At 45.0% G+C, this 15,447-nt stretch overlaps 1 protein-coding gene across 1 annotated transcript in view; it reads left to right on the plus strand.

Annotated features, from left to right (window-relative positions):
* The window catches only part of LOC141098658 (uncharacterized), a 34,917-nt gene extending 20,781 nt beyond the window's left edge, over window positions 1-14,136 (plus strand). The window contains exon 2 of the mRNA XM_073586628.1: window positions 12,470-14,136. Within this exon, the coding sequence (XP_073442729.1) occupies window positions 12,489-13,721 (1,233 nt within the window). The 5' untranslated portion in view covers window positions 12,470-12,488 and the 3' untranslated portion in view covers window positions 13,722-14,136. The remainder of the gene's footprint in view (window positions 1-12,469) is intronic.
* The last annotated feature ends 1,311 nt before the right edge of the window (window positions 14,137-15,447 follow it).

Genomic DNA, 15,447 nt, shown 5'->3' on the forward strand with positions numbered 1-15,447 from the left:
GATGGGGATGATTATTTAGGGGAGGAGGATGCTTCTCATGGGGCAAGAGAAAATGTTGGCGTGGCAATGTCTGTTACTGGGTTTGTGCGTGACTGGAGGGATGTGGATTTGCCTGAAAGTGCTCTTCCACCCAGCACTTGCAGTGCATCATTGACACTGGGAACATTGGCCCACATGTCAGATTATGCCTTGCAGATCCTAAAAAGGGACCTCCGCATTGCCAAAATGATGAACGATGATGACTACTGGTTGGCCAGCATCCTGGATCCACGCTATAAAGGCAAATTCCAAAACATCATGCCACAGGAGAACCTTGACCTAATGTTTGCTAACAAACAAGCAACTCTGCATTCCCAGCACACAGCAGCGGTGATGGTTGTCACACGAGTCGTAGGGGCCGGGAGCAACTTGGAAGAGGTGTTGGTGGTGCACACATCAGAAGTGGCGTTGGAGACAGGGGTTTCATGACCATGTTGTGGACTGATTTTTCAAGTCCCGCTCACACGACTGTTAATACTGCATCAATTGAAAGTGACAGGAGACAGCACTTGTCAACTATGGTTACAAACTACTTTTCCTCCCATATCGATGTTCTCCCTCACAGGTCATTCCCATTTGACTATTGGGCCGCTAAACTGGACACCTGGCCTGAATTGGCACAATATGCCTAACTGGAGCTCGCTTGCCCAGCTGCAAGTGTGCTATCGGAAAGAGTCTTCAGTGCTGCTTTATCAATCCTGACAGAAAAAAGGACCTGTCTGTCGACCCAAAATGTGGATGATCTAACCTTCATTAAAATGAACCATGCATGGGTTTCCAAGGATTTTGTCACACCTTACCCTGATGACACATAGGTTGACAGAAAAATGGCTTTCTTTGGTCCGCCTCTTCCTGGGACTTGACCAGTTTCGCCTTTAGCAGCAGGTGAATGTCCCACATCAACATATGCATTTTGTAAACCTCCCTAACTGGGCTGCCTCCTCCCCCATGGCCGGGGTCACCACCTAGCGCACGCAACCGTGCGAGTGCCATTGCCCTGGACAGGTGGGTGGGCCGACTCTTGGGCGTGGGCACTGGCACAGGGTCCCTCATAGTGCAATCAAGTGTCTCTGACGGTGGGGGTGCACACCCGCAGTCAGACACACCACCGTACCATGAGGGGCCCGGTGCCAGTACCGACGCCCATGAGTGGGCCCCCCTTGCTTGGGCAGGGCCCCATCATTTTCAATGTTTACCTCTCCCTGCTCCTCCGCTGTGTAGTCTGGGCTGTCAAATCCTTCACTGGGACTGCCACTACAAATTTGGTGAACTGATAGAAGATGATGGTTAAGGCGTAGCAATGCCCTGTCCCGCTGGCCGGGATGTAGCTTCAGATGATCAATGGCTTCCATTTCTTATGGACGTCGACTCACAATGAGATGCAGTGGTGGTTTCTCATCAGCTTTCAGTTTTCCTACCCACAGACGTGTGACATTCCAGCGTACATTTTTAAATGTGCCCTCTCATGAAAATCCAAATGAACCGCCTACGGCCTGTGGCTTCTGTCTTTTGCACTCCAAAGTTATGTGACAGAGCATGATAGGCAGTGAGCACCATGTTTAGATCTCTACCTGTGATCAAAATTGGATGGATATGAGTAATGGCGATGGGATCAACGGTACTGCGATACAGCAACACTTTCTTCATAAAGAAAGGTTTTCGCTGTCTCCACACACTAATTAATTAAGGGTCTGCATCGCCTCTGAGAATTGTGACGGAAGTTTATCCCATGAATAGGAATTCCTAGTTTTCTGCAATCACTAGAATTTATGTCAATAATTGTATGCATCTCATTTCCTATTGCGGAGAGTCTGGACTGTCTTACTGAGACAGAAATATACATGAAGATTTAAAAATACCACCAAAAGTGTATACTGGTGTACGCTTCAAATGCATTTCCTTTTTTCTACTTTTTAGATTGTTGTCTAATCCATACTGAGAACACGGAGATTTTAAATATTTAAACTATGCTATATATACCTGCTATCCAGTGATAATGTACCCTTTCTCAACTTTTTACAAGCTGGTCAAATCCTTACTGGGCCTGAGACCGTTTGAGCCTGCCTCCTGATCTATAAACATAGGTTTTTAATGTGTAAACTATGCTATACATACCTGTTATCCTGTGATACGGTACCCTTCCTCACCTTTGTTCAATCACGTCTAATCCATACTGGGTCTGAGACCGTCTGAGCCTGCCTCCTGTTATATAGACCTTCATTCTTAATGTGTAAACTATGCTATACATACCTGTTATCCAGTGATACGGTACCCTTTCTCACCTTTGTCCAATCACGTGTAATCCATACAGGGCCTGAGACCGTCTGAGCCTGCCTCCTGTTATATAGACATAGGTTTTTAATGTGTAAACTATGCTATACATACCTGTTATCCAGTGATACGGTACCCTTTCTCACCTTTGTCCAATCATGTCTAATCCATACTGGGCCTGAGACCATCTGAGCCTGCCTCCTGATATATAGACATAGGTTTTTAATGTGTATACTATGCTACATATATACGTGTTACCCGGTGAAACTGTACCCTTTATCAACTTTCTAGAATCTTGTCGAATCCATACTGGGCCTGAGAACGGCTGCCGAGCTGTTAAGCAAGCTACAGCAACTGTGGTTTGGACACATAATTTTTTGCATTTTTTCAGGAATGCCAGTTAGGCCTAATTTAGGAATTGCGGTTGACCTGCACTTACTGGGAAATCATTGTTCGCGGGGAATAATTGGAATCACAGATCCCCATCACTAACGGTGTTCTGCTGGTTATCTGCACCTGTAAGCGACAAAAGCTGGTCCTTTCAGTGTAGCGCGCATGCAGCCCCGGACATGTAACGTCATGATAGACCAAGATTGTGCCAGAGCCTTGCATATCCCTCTAGTAAGCTTGACACGTACCGCGGGGGCATGCCGGAGTCTCGTTCGTTAACGGAATAAAGCTGACAAATTGCTAGCACAACTACAAACGGACATACCACACCACACACACAATCGACAAAGCTTTCAATATGTGCATCTTTTCTTGAGGTGGCATGGTTGAGGTTTCCCGGGTGGAGTCCAATTAAGCCGCAGGCTCCACTCCTGGTGTTGCCCTTTTGGACATTCCTTTAAGGTTCAGCTTTGCAATCATACTGCCCCCAGAAAGCAAACACTTTGCCTTCATGGGCGCTGTTTGGAGGTTCGTGGGAATAATGCCGCCCGATCGCCAGTTGGCATAATTTATTGGTGGGAAGTCCGACGGTATATGATCATGTTCGATTTCAGAATTTTTTTTTTTTGTTGGTATTTTACATTTTTATTCCAGCCTTTCTTGACTTCATAAGGGAATGACAAGCCTATATCTGTGTCTCCTCCACCTCCTCCTTTTACTCCTCCACCTCTTTTCTAAATGTAGTTGCCCTTTTCCATATGTAATTTTTGTCTTCTGAGCATTTTCTCTGCTTTGGGACACCTTTTAAGGTGTTTTGTAATTGTTTTCTATGTGTTTGTATGTGTTTGTGTTTGCCTGCCATTGTTTTCAATGGGGTTCGACGAACATTCAACGAACTTGCCTCCTGTGGTGACTCAACACTACTCCTGATATATATACGTACATTGTTAATGTTTAAACTATGCTATATATACCAGCTTTCTGATGATACTGTACACTTTGTCTACTTTTTATATTCTTGTCTAATCCATACTGAGCCTGTGAGCGTCTCTGTGTGACTGATGGAATATATATGGAAATTGACAATTATCCTTTGACTGAATAGAGCTGCACATTTCTGATACAGTGCCATATATCTGATGTTATTTTGTGTCTATTTTGTGCAAAATGTTGAAGTTTGGTGGAAGAGGCCGCGGACGTGGGCGCGGTGGGGCCAGCTGGTGATGATGGTGGCGGTGCATCTGCTGGTAGTGGCAAAAGCACAATAGCAGCTAAGGCAGGAGGTGTTGAGCCTGCGTCATGGTCTGGCTCCAGAACGCCTGGAATGATACCTTTTCTGGGAGTAGGTTAACCGCTTTTAAAGGCAGAGCATGAGGAACTGCTTTTGGCTTACATTGCCGAAACAGACTCCATCAAATATGCTCGCCTCTTCTGAAGTTTCAAAAAATGCAAGCATTGAGTGATCAAGTGCTGGCTCCTGGTCAAGTGCTGGCTCCTGGTCCTTGTGTCCTGCACCCACACCCAAACTGAATGAGGCAGCAGGCCACACTTCACATTAGTCCATGTAGCTCTTTCTATCATACCATGCCTGGGTTATCAAGTCAAATCTTGAATTCCCCAGTCTAAGATGAATCTGACATGGAGTGTGGGTGGCCAGCCAGGGCAATGGGGTTAATCAGTACCGGGCCGGTGTCTCACAGGGATGTGTCACGGTGGTGGTGACCCGTTCCGTGGCCCTGGGCGTCCATGCAAAGGGGTGAATTACGTTTATAGGTGAATGATACGTGACGCCACCCCTGGTTTCTGGTTAGATTGACCAGCGCTGCAGTGTCGCTTCTGTGCGACAGATGTTGTGGTTCAGCTAAGATGTAGAAGACCTGCACAGGTAGGGCCATAGTCGCAGGGCAGATGAAAGAGTTGGGAGATGGTGTGCAGTGCAGGATGTAGCTGAGCCGTGCGCCAGGCGCAGGAGAAAGATGACAGACACTGTTGTGCAGTTTCTTTACCTGTACTTGGTAGGTGCTGTCCAGGACCCAGAGTACAGATGGAGAAGGAGTTGGTCAGCCTGGAAGCCAATTTAGATTTCTCTCTCTACAGATAGGTAGTGTGGCCTCCGTTCTAGCGCTTATCTGAGGTACTCGCAGTGCTGAGTTCAATGGAGTTCCCCCTGATGACTGTCTTTTGGAACTTTCTCGTATGGCTGGCAGCCGTAGTCTTTTCCTTCTGGCTCACACACGTCGATGCTGGGGCCTCCGAGCCTCAGTTGGGTACAGAGCATTTACAGCTGCTACTTCCTCCGGATTCTGCTGCAGGAACGTCAGTGTCCCTACAAAATTGGAGACCGGAATCCGGACCATGCGCTCCAGCTAGGAGTGAGCCTTAACTCTGCTCATCCTCCAGCTCCCCTTCTCACGTCCACACACTTCCCCTTCCCTGCACAGAATGGCCTAACTTACCTCCTCCCGACCACAGAGAGCAGCTCCTCAGCTGTCATGTTCAGAGATCTCCCTGCTGGCGTGGAGTGGGAAATGTGTTGTGTGTTGGTTTAACTGCTAGAGAGATCCTTCGTTGCTCCCAAGCATGACATCACACTCCCTAGAAGGAAGGTAATGCCACTATGGCGACCGTACTCCTGGGGACACCACAAGTGCACTGATGCCCAGCCACTGCTAGATGATTCTGCTGGTACATTGACCCAGACCACTACATTCCCCTCACACTCTATACAGCCAGAATCTGACCCAGCGGAAACTCAGGTTCCCCTTCCCGCATACTATACCACCTTACATGGTGACAAAGAGGAAGGTGCAGATGAAGGTGCAGGTTCCTTGAGCTGGTGGGGGGGCATACTCATGGGCGACGGTACTGGCACAGGGCCCCTCATAGTACGCAAAAGTGTCTCCCCACCCCCACCCGCCGTCAGACACCCCCGTCAGACACACCACCACACGCCGCCGTACTATTAGAGGGGCCCTGTGCCACTGCCGTTGCCAAAGAGTGGGCCCCCCTGCTTGCTCAGTATCACAGCACTTGCAAAGTTGAAATACTTACCTCTCCCTGCTCCACCACCATGACGTCTTCCGCGTTTCCTGACAGTGATAGTCTGATCAGAGAGCGCAATGACATCACGTCTGTACTCCCTCTGCCTAAACAGCCAAGTGCAGTGAGATGGACGATGGGGACGATGAGGAGTCCAGACTAGTACAGGGATTCCATAGCAAAGAGACTTATTTAATTGTTTTCAATGTTGGGACAGCAATTTTTGTGGAGCACTATACTCTGGAGAATGATATATGGGGCCTACCATACACTGGAGCATTCCAAAGGTGGACATCAGACACTGGAGCAGCATTTACAGGGCACATTATACACTAGAGCATTAGAAATTGGGCCCATTATGTATGGAGCATTATTTGGGCCCATAAAACAGTGGAGCTTCATCCATGGGGACCAACATATACTGTAGCATTATGTGGAGCTCATCATATACCGTATGGAACATTATATGGCACCAATGATTCTGTATGGAGAAATATATGGGCCTCATTACTCTGTATAGTGCACTATGCGGTGGCCATAATACTGTATAGAGTAAGATACTGTCCGTTTTTGGAGCTATTAAAAATGGATATCAGTCATGAGATGTAAGAAGTGAAGTATTTTTCATTGTACTATTACGCTATTTCTCTGCGGTATCGGAGCATGATGAGTTGTGGCATGTGTTAAAGGGGCGCTCTTTGGCCCAGGGCACATGAAAATCTGTAGCCAGCCCTACCCCCCCCCCCCCACAAATTTAGCCAAATAACCCCCATTTTTCAGTGCGTAACTAGTATTATGAAGAAAATTAAGATTGAAAAGCTTCAGTAATCAGAATTGATGTTTTTGGCATTCAAATGGGCACTGTAGGTGTGTTTCCTGTCCTCCACTCACTGCCGACTTTTCTTCCCCATTGACTTGCATTGGGTTTTGTGTTTCAGTCGGCCTTCGACTTTTCACGATAATCGACCGATTTCGTTCAACCCGACTTTTGCGAAAGTCGGGTTTCATGAAAACCGACTCAACCAGAAAAAAGGTAAAGTCGCTCATCTCTACTAACTATGAGTGGAGAAGAAGTTTTGGTGTTATCATTGATATTCTCTGAAAAAAGGCCAAGAAAGGAAAAATTCTGCCGGGGTATGTAAACTTTTGAGCATAACTGTATACATCGTTCTGCTCTCAGATGGGACATCTTGCATAAGAACTAATTAACAATACTCTGTAGAAGACAACATTGAACTGCTGCAATTGATTCTGACTACTGAGTCAGTATACTTATATTGTCTCCCGAAGTGTTACTCAGTAGTCAGATCCAACTGCAGCAGTTCAATATAGTGTCCTACAGAGTACTGTTAATTAGTTCTTATATCGATGTCATTTTCCAGGGAATCTGTGACCAGGTTTTTGTTATTCCATCTGAGTGCAGAGACCCTGATTGCAGCAGTGTGTCACTTTACAGTGAATGCTGAGCTATGTTATAACCCCAGCTCTGATTGTCAGATTTCTTTGCACACTGTGCATAGGTAGAAGGCTGTCAAAGTGTTTTGGCCATGGTTGGACTAATAATAATAGTATCCTGCTTATAAAATATACATATTATTGAAGCAAAAGCAATTAGACTGTGAAGGGTTAAAACTAAAATCAAAGCTGAAGTTTCGTTTTATCCATTCTCTGAAGGTTTTGTTTCTCCATTTTTGTTGCTGTAAGATAAATTTTTGTAATTAGGATGAAAACAGTTCAGGTTGTCATGAAACCAGACTGTTCCCATCAGGTGCAAGATAAGGGAACCGGGGGTGTAGAATTCTGAAGAATATGCCATTTTACTACTTTTGGATACGGACATATATGTAGTTTCCGGTTTTCTTGCAATATTATTGGCTTATAAAGTGAAGTATTACCATGATACTATTGGTGGTTGAGAACTTTGCATAATTAAGCAAAAGATTATAAAAGAAGTGACTAAAATAAAGGGGACTAGTGATCTGTCTCGATCCTCCCGTACAGAGACCCCCGTCTCCGTGTGGTCATTTGAGTTGCTAGCAACACTCTGTGGAATAATTTGGACATCACTGGCTCAACCGTGAAGGGTTAATTTAGCCCTCCCTCAATAGCTCCCTCAACAAGACTAGTAAGTGATACATTATTGGAATTAGGGTTTCTGTCTCTACATTTTGCTGCTCTCAGATTAGGTGCCAAAAACCTGGTGACAGATTCCCATTAACTGACTGATGATAACTCTCTCTGTCTTCACATATTGCACTTGCATTTTCCTACCTCTACTTGTTGCGCCTAAAACCGAAAGTATGATGCAAATCCTAGAGCTGCATTTTGGCTCTAAAGTGCCATCTAGTGTAGGCTTGTGGTGATGCTGCACCGTGTTCACTGATTCATCTCATTTTGTGGAGCAGTAAGTGAATGAATCTGCGCACCACACTCTTTTTGGCTCCTCTACTACAGCCCCTTCACTCACAATATTCTCTCATGCTGTGTGCCTTCCTGATGCCTCACTGATACACTACACTTTTGGTGCTGGATATCATTCCTTCTTGAGAGTTATAACAATGGTTGGGGCAATGCAGGTACATCTGATCAACAGGCTTAAAGGTGTTTAACGCTTTCATAATTTTCCAGGCGCAGGGTGTATAAAAACAACAAACCTCACTTTACGCACCCTCTCTAGGTCCGCTGCTGAGTCTCCGCGGCTGCTTCCAGGGCCTGGTATTGGCAGTAGCACTTATATCATGTTGACCCAGTGACAGCCAATCAGTGAGTTCAGGACGCTGAGAAGAGTGTCTCATTTGCATAGGTAGAGTTGCTGAGATCACTAATAGGCAGTCGATGAGACATCAGCACTGCAGCCAATATCTGATATTAGAAGCTGCGGAAGAGACTAAGCGCCTGGACTTGCGGATGGTGAGTGAACCATATTCCCCCTTCATCCACCATTTATCATCTGAATAAATGGGCATGTGTTAGGCCGGCTTCACATTTGCGCTTCAGGGCGCAGCGACGGCCTGCGCACGGCCGCCGCTAAGCCCCGCCCTCTGCCGCGCCTCTGGCAGTAGCTCCACCTCCGGGCACATGACGCTGCATGCGTCATGCGTCCCCTATCTTTATCACTGAGAACGCAGGCCGTGCGCAGTATGCATTTTGGCGGCACCTGCGTCTTTTTGACGGTGTGCCGACCAGCGCCAAACGCAACCTGTTGCAATTTGGTTGCGCTCGGCGCACCGTAAAAAGGACGCAGGCACCGCCAAATGCATACTGCGCACAGCTTGCATCCTCAGTGATAAAGATAGGGGACGCATGATGCATACAGCGTCATGCGCCCGGAGGCGGAGCTACCGGCAGAGGCGTGGCAGGGGCGGGGCTTAGTGGCGGCTGTGCGCAGGCCGTCGCTGCTCCCTGAAGTGCAAATGTGAAACCTGCCTTATATAGTCCTTAAAACCAATCATCTATCCTATGCTTTGTCTCTCGGCAGCATGGAGCCCTAGAGTGCATTTCCAAAGGTGCACTGTGCTTGCATATGGACTGTCCATGGAAGACATTACAATGTTTGCATAGAACAGGTGTAAAAAAAAACCACGTCCGTCAAATTTAACCGAGGGATGAGAAATGATAATGGAAGGTGCTGTAGATACATCTATAATGCGTGACTCCTCACAATAACTTCTCTTCAGCTATTGTTAGGAGTCCTCGCTCTACCACTAAGCTGTGAGCTGCAATGTCCTCTCTTTTTTCAGATTATTTCCAAAATAGCTGCTGCATTCCCTGCCTCTGATTTTATACAGGCTATGATAGTATTTCCAATTGGCTGTGCTATACCATGTGATGTGATAGCTGCAAAACATTATAGGGAAGTCTGTCCTGCCTTATCAGAGTTTGTTAAGTCTGACTGACACAACTTTCTGCAATGTTTAAAGGTGGCAACCATTTATGGCAACTAGCATGAATTGACTGAGAAATTGTTCAAATTCCCCAAATTCCTAAAAAGTCAGTACATATTTGATTTGCATCAAATTGATTCTCTGATATCTGTCATACTCACATCCTTCTGCTTCACCAGTATCATGAGGGATGCCTGAGGGTTTGTACTAGGCTGGATAATGTGGTCACTCATCATATATTTCCAGCGGGTCTTTAGATTCATGGTAGAGTGTTGGAGAAAGGCTGTGACATTGTTGCCCGGCATCCCAGTGGAGAAAGTAAAGAGGTCAATGAGATGTTGCATCCTCCTTCTACCACCAGCTTATTCTGTTCCTCTGTGCATCAATTCACAATAGTGAACCTTAGCACGTACTCCTGATGTCATGCCTCAAATCTTGCTGGCTGGCTTAGGCCTGTTTCACATTTTCATTTTTTGACGTCAGTCAAAATCTGCCACTTTTAGAAAAAAACGGATCCGCCCCTTTTTTGGCGGATCCGTTTTTTCCCCATATGGTCGTCCATCACATCCATTTTTTGATGGATCCTGGTGGAGGAGACAGACTCTGAAACGTTTTTTCTGAGCGACGGACCATTATTTTCAATTGCTCATGTCTCTTCCTCTCTCTCTCCTTTCAAGACCTTTAAATTTTTCCCATATGCCGACTCCAGTGGATCCGTCCACACCACGGTTCCAGTGGCATCCGTTTGGCCCATGGCGGAAGCGGATCCGTTTTTAACCGCTCTGGTGGATTTGGCCTGCCGTCAAAAAACGGAAATGTGAAACAGGCCTTAGGTGGCAGCCTTAGCATTCAGGTGTTTGCATTGACGCTGCTAATGTGGACAGTATTTCTGTACTCTAAATAACTTCATAACAGCTCTGCCGTCAAGTTTACTCTCCTATGCATAGTTATCACCGCCCAGGGGAGCCGCTATGGGCCCTGTGAGTCAGGAAAGGCTTGGCGCTGCTTGGTCCCAGGCCCCTTTTCCATATCCTCACGATTTCAGTGGTATCCGCTTCCTCAGGACATTGATACTGTTGATACTAACACTTTACAGACTGGAGGAGCATGTCGAGGGAATGGGACAAGATGAGTAGTGCTTATTTTTCCTTTTGTCAGTACTTGCAGAGGCCATCATACAGAATGAGGAGCTGGTCTGCGGCCAATCCCATTTATTATGGGGCTGGTGGGGGCAAGTCATACTGATTAGGTTTTGGTGGGGGCCATAATATTTAGTGGGGGCTTGTGAGGCATTATAATGTGTAGGAGGCTGGTAAGTGCCATTATATTGTGTGAGGAGCCATTAAGTTAATTATACCAAGTGGGAGGACTGTAGGGGGCATAATATTGAATAGGGAGTTGTGGTGAGTTCCATAAAAAATGAGTGCTCTCATACTGAGTGAGGGGATGTGGTGGTTCACATACTACATGGGTGGCTCCCATACTGAGTGTGGGTCAATGGGGGCTCCTATAATGAGTTTTGGATCACATACTGCTTTAAGGGCTGTGCTGATATGCAACATGTTTGGAAGGCTGTGGAGGATCTCATTATGCGTGGGGTAGCTTATGACTAGGAGCTTCATACTGCCAGGTACTACACTGTGTATATGGAGTGAAAATCTTCGGAGATTCACTCTGGGATACCATACTCAGTGAGTGTGGGTAGTTTGGGAGCATCATGCTTTAAAATGGCCATAAAAGGGGTATTCTTGGTTGCTGGTGAGAACACTAAGGAGCTTCATTAGGGATAAATTATTATAAACCATATTTTTCAGATTATGAGACACAATTGTTTGGGAAAATAAGGGTGCGTCTTATAATTCGAATTGTAGCTGCGGTGGAGCTTACAGGCTGCGGTGGAGTGGGGTCCCAGAATCTACTGGAGGTGGCAGATACAGGAGTGGGAATATGGCTGTGGGCACCAGGCTGGTAGGACATTTTGTGAAAGGCCAGAGCCCTGCACTTTCCATACTCTTCAATGCGGTGTACTCCCGGAAAATGGCTGCCTCTGGCAGGCATATGCAGACCAGAATCTCGGCATCGAGTTATCGTCTTGGCTTCTGAGATCTCAATTGCCCATGCGCTGCTTTTGTCTGTCATTTTTCGAGAGTCCACCACATTAGAATGTATGGAAGATGCAGGGCTCTGAGCTTTCGCAAAATGTTGATGAAACCCCTGCATTGCTATACACTCCATCTTAGCATCCTGGGGCCCTCACCATCGCCCCACTCCTGCCACCGAACACCCCGTCCTACCAGCCTAGGACCCGCAGCATCTCCTGCTTCCATTAGCTTCCTGTAGCTGTGATCCTGTCACTTGGGCCCCCACTCCATAGCGACTGCCCCCCAGGTACACTACCATAAAGTAGAATATAACAAGCACCAACATTTTATTGAAATATTTTCTTCCTAGCTTCCTCCTCAAAATTTGGAGTGCGTCTTATAATCCACAAAATCCGATACATATACATAAATATATATATATATATTTCTTTTTTTAGAGATACCCAATTAAAGCTTTTGCTATGGGGCCCTATGATCTCTATCTATGACACTGCCACCCCAGGACAGTCTCTCACAAAGTTCTTTACTACTAGCAGAGAAAATCCTTTGCCAGATTTCCTTGTATTATAAAGATTAATATGTTGTGTTACAGCACCCCTTATAATATCCTTTATAATATTTTTTATTTGCTTTCTAATTATTACTGTTTAATATTTAATATTTTGCTTTGCCTTTCTATTTGGCTTATTTAAATCAGAAAAATCACTAATGACTAAAGTTATTTTTTTTGCATCGTCATCTCAGGTGGAATCTGATTTAGAAAATGGAATATTCTCAAGATTGTGACAATGGACCTTCAACAAGCTCATGTGTCGCTGATTATTTCCCAGTACCTAAGCTCACGGGGGACGACATGTACCATGTTTTCATCAGCTTCAGTGGCGTGGACTCTAGATGGGTGCATCGGCTGATCCACAGACTGGAAGTTACATTTCCAAGCATTAAAATCTGTTCTCATGATCGTGACTTTACTGCAGGAAAGACGATCATAGAAAACATGACTGAGAGCATTCAGAGGAGTCAGAAAATGTTGATGGTGCTGAGTCCAGATTTTGTGCAGAGTCGCTGGTGCCTCTTTGAAGCCAATCTGTCCATGTTCCAGGACTGTATGTCACATAAGGCCATTGTGCCCGTCATGCTAAAGCCGTGCCCAATGCCCCTGTATCTCAGCCATCTAACGTATCTAGAAGCCGACGATGAGCAGTTCTTTGAAAAACTGTGCAACAGGCTCCTGAGGAACAACGCTAAAGAAGCAGAAGACGTCTTGGTTCACTTCCAGTCATCTATACTATATGGCGGGAAACATCTGCTGTCCCTGGCAGCCGTGAATGAAAATGATGAAAGAGCTCTCACAGGAATTTTCTCTGACACTTGTGTTCCGGACTCTCTGAAAGCTGTTGTGAAAGATCCTGAAATATACAAGGAAGCCATTCAGCTGATAAACGATACCCCAACTGATTTCTTATCCTCCAACTGGATGGAAGCTAAAATGTGCCTGATTTTATTTTCTGTTTTTTTCCAAGCTGTTTATCTGATGATTTTCTTGCTTGCATGTCAGGAACAAACTTGGTGGCACTTTGTGCACATACCATTATCTTTCATTCCTTATATATTTGCAATGTGTGAGCTAGACTACTGGAGAAAGCATGTGTTTAGAAAGGATACTCAGAACTTGAGACAAAGAACTGGTGAAGCCAATCTACTATTGGTTGAGACGTCCATCCTTGCCGGTTGCTCTTCTATATTCAATTTAGTTTTCGTCTTTGCACCTTTGAAAGAATGTAAATCAATGTTCCAACTGACCTTCAGGTCTGATACTGAACTGGCCAAATGTATGTGGGAAGATGCAATCATCAGTTTTTCCAGTGATTATGCCAACTGTACAGCCAATAAACACTTTCCCTGTGGTGACCCAGAGCCTCCTGGGCATTTAGCAAATGGCATCTGTTTCTGCCAGTATGTGGCCATGCAAATAAAACAAGACAACTGGCCATGATCTCACTTTAATCTTCCCCCATTATACAGAAATTGATAGATCATCTTTTTCCAGTTACCCCTTCAATTGGCAGTGCTCAGAGGATAATTATGCAGATCGGTCCAAAGGCACACCTCTACAAAAACCCCATGAGTAACGCCACCTTGATAAAGACCATAAAGAGGAATTGGTGGGCACAATCAATACAAGGTCCATATGTCTGAAACCGTATGGCAAATATATAAAAAGATAAAAATTGATTATTTGGGTGACCATCAGCAATAAAACCAAAATTGCCTTTTTTGACCTTGTGATAGGTCCTCTGAGATCTTGAAGATGTCGTGATTAAACATGACTGTGTCACCACTGTTGGAATTAATGGGCTTTTTTTCACTTTGTAAAAGGTTTTTTGATTTGTAAAAGGTTTCTGTAAAAAAAAAAAAGATTGGCCATAAGTGTGTTATTTGACGTCTCCAGGTTGGGCTTAAAAAATTATGATATTAAAACAAGCATCCACCCTTGTGAAAAGTCACTCTAAGGCCGGGGTCAGACTTGCGAGAAACTCGCACGAGTCTCGCGTCTCAATACCCGGCACTGCTTCCGGCACTCGGACCGGAGCGCTCAGCTGCATAGAAATACATGCAACCGCACTCTCCGGTCCCGAGTGCTGGCAGCAGTGGTGGGTATTGAGAAGCGAGACTTGTGCGAGTTTCTCGCAAGTGTGACCCCGGCCTAAAAGTATGTCTAGATATTAAGTATTTACAGCAAAAACTTCTTCCCCAAAAATGTCTCTCTTGGCAGGAAAAGCAAAGCATAAAATATGGGTATTTTGATGCATTTCTGGTGCGGTTTTGACGTGTTGATTTCATACGTTTCTGATGCATTTTTACAAAAGCCCTAAAAGACTTTGAAACATCTTCAAACCAGCAAGGAAAAAATGAGCAGTGTGTGCATGAGATTTTAAAAACAGAATTAAGTTTGATGGCACTGGAAAATGCAGCAGTTTTAGTGCAGAAATTTCTGCTGCAAATCTTTAATGCGAGCACACACCCTATAACTGTAAGTTATAAAACAAAATAAATTGTAACTATTTGCCACATACACCCATGTAACAATGGTATTGATGCATAAATTATTGCACATTTACATATTTTTCCCTTTTCTCCTTTCAAAAAACTGGAGGAAAAGTCAACCAATATATTATAGGTGTCCAAAATAAAAAAAAAATACAACTCAATCTGCAAAAAAAAACAATATAAAAGGGGCGGGGTTTATATAGGGGTCGGAGTAAGTAAATATATATATATATATATATATATATATATATATATGCGGGCAGCGCACACATGCACAATCCTCAGGTTGTATAACTTTCAACTCGTCAAAACATTTCTCTCAGTAGGCCTAGAAAGAAATGTGGCAGGAATAAAGTACACCTCATAGTAACTTATGTGTGAGGCAGAGGTGACAAGACCCACCATCTCGTGCCCACCTTACTAGAGGTGCCCACTGCCCACATATAACAAAGTTGATGGAAACAGATGACTTCCACTATGATGATTGGTTACCAGCCGCCCGACCACACCCATTCACAACTAGTCACACCCATGTCCACACCCCAACCACACCCATTTAGCACTGCTGATCACACTGACTGGTACTGAGGGCACACTGACTGGTACTGAGGAAAAGAAAGAAAGATCAGAGAGAGAGAAAAAAGAGAGAGAAAGAAAGAACAGAGAGAAAG

Source organism: Dendrobates tinctorius, unplaced genomic scaffold (genome assembly GCF_039654945.1).
Source record: "Dendrobates tinctorius isolate UK_male_01 unplaced genomic scaffold, ASM3965494v1 ptg000093l, whole genome shotgun sequence".
NCBI classification, from domain to species: Eukaryota; Metazoa; Chordata; class Amphibia; order Anura; family Dendrobatidae; genus Dendrobates; species Dendrobates tinctorius.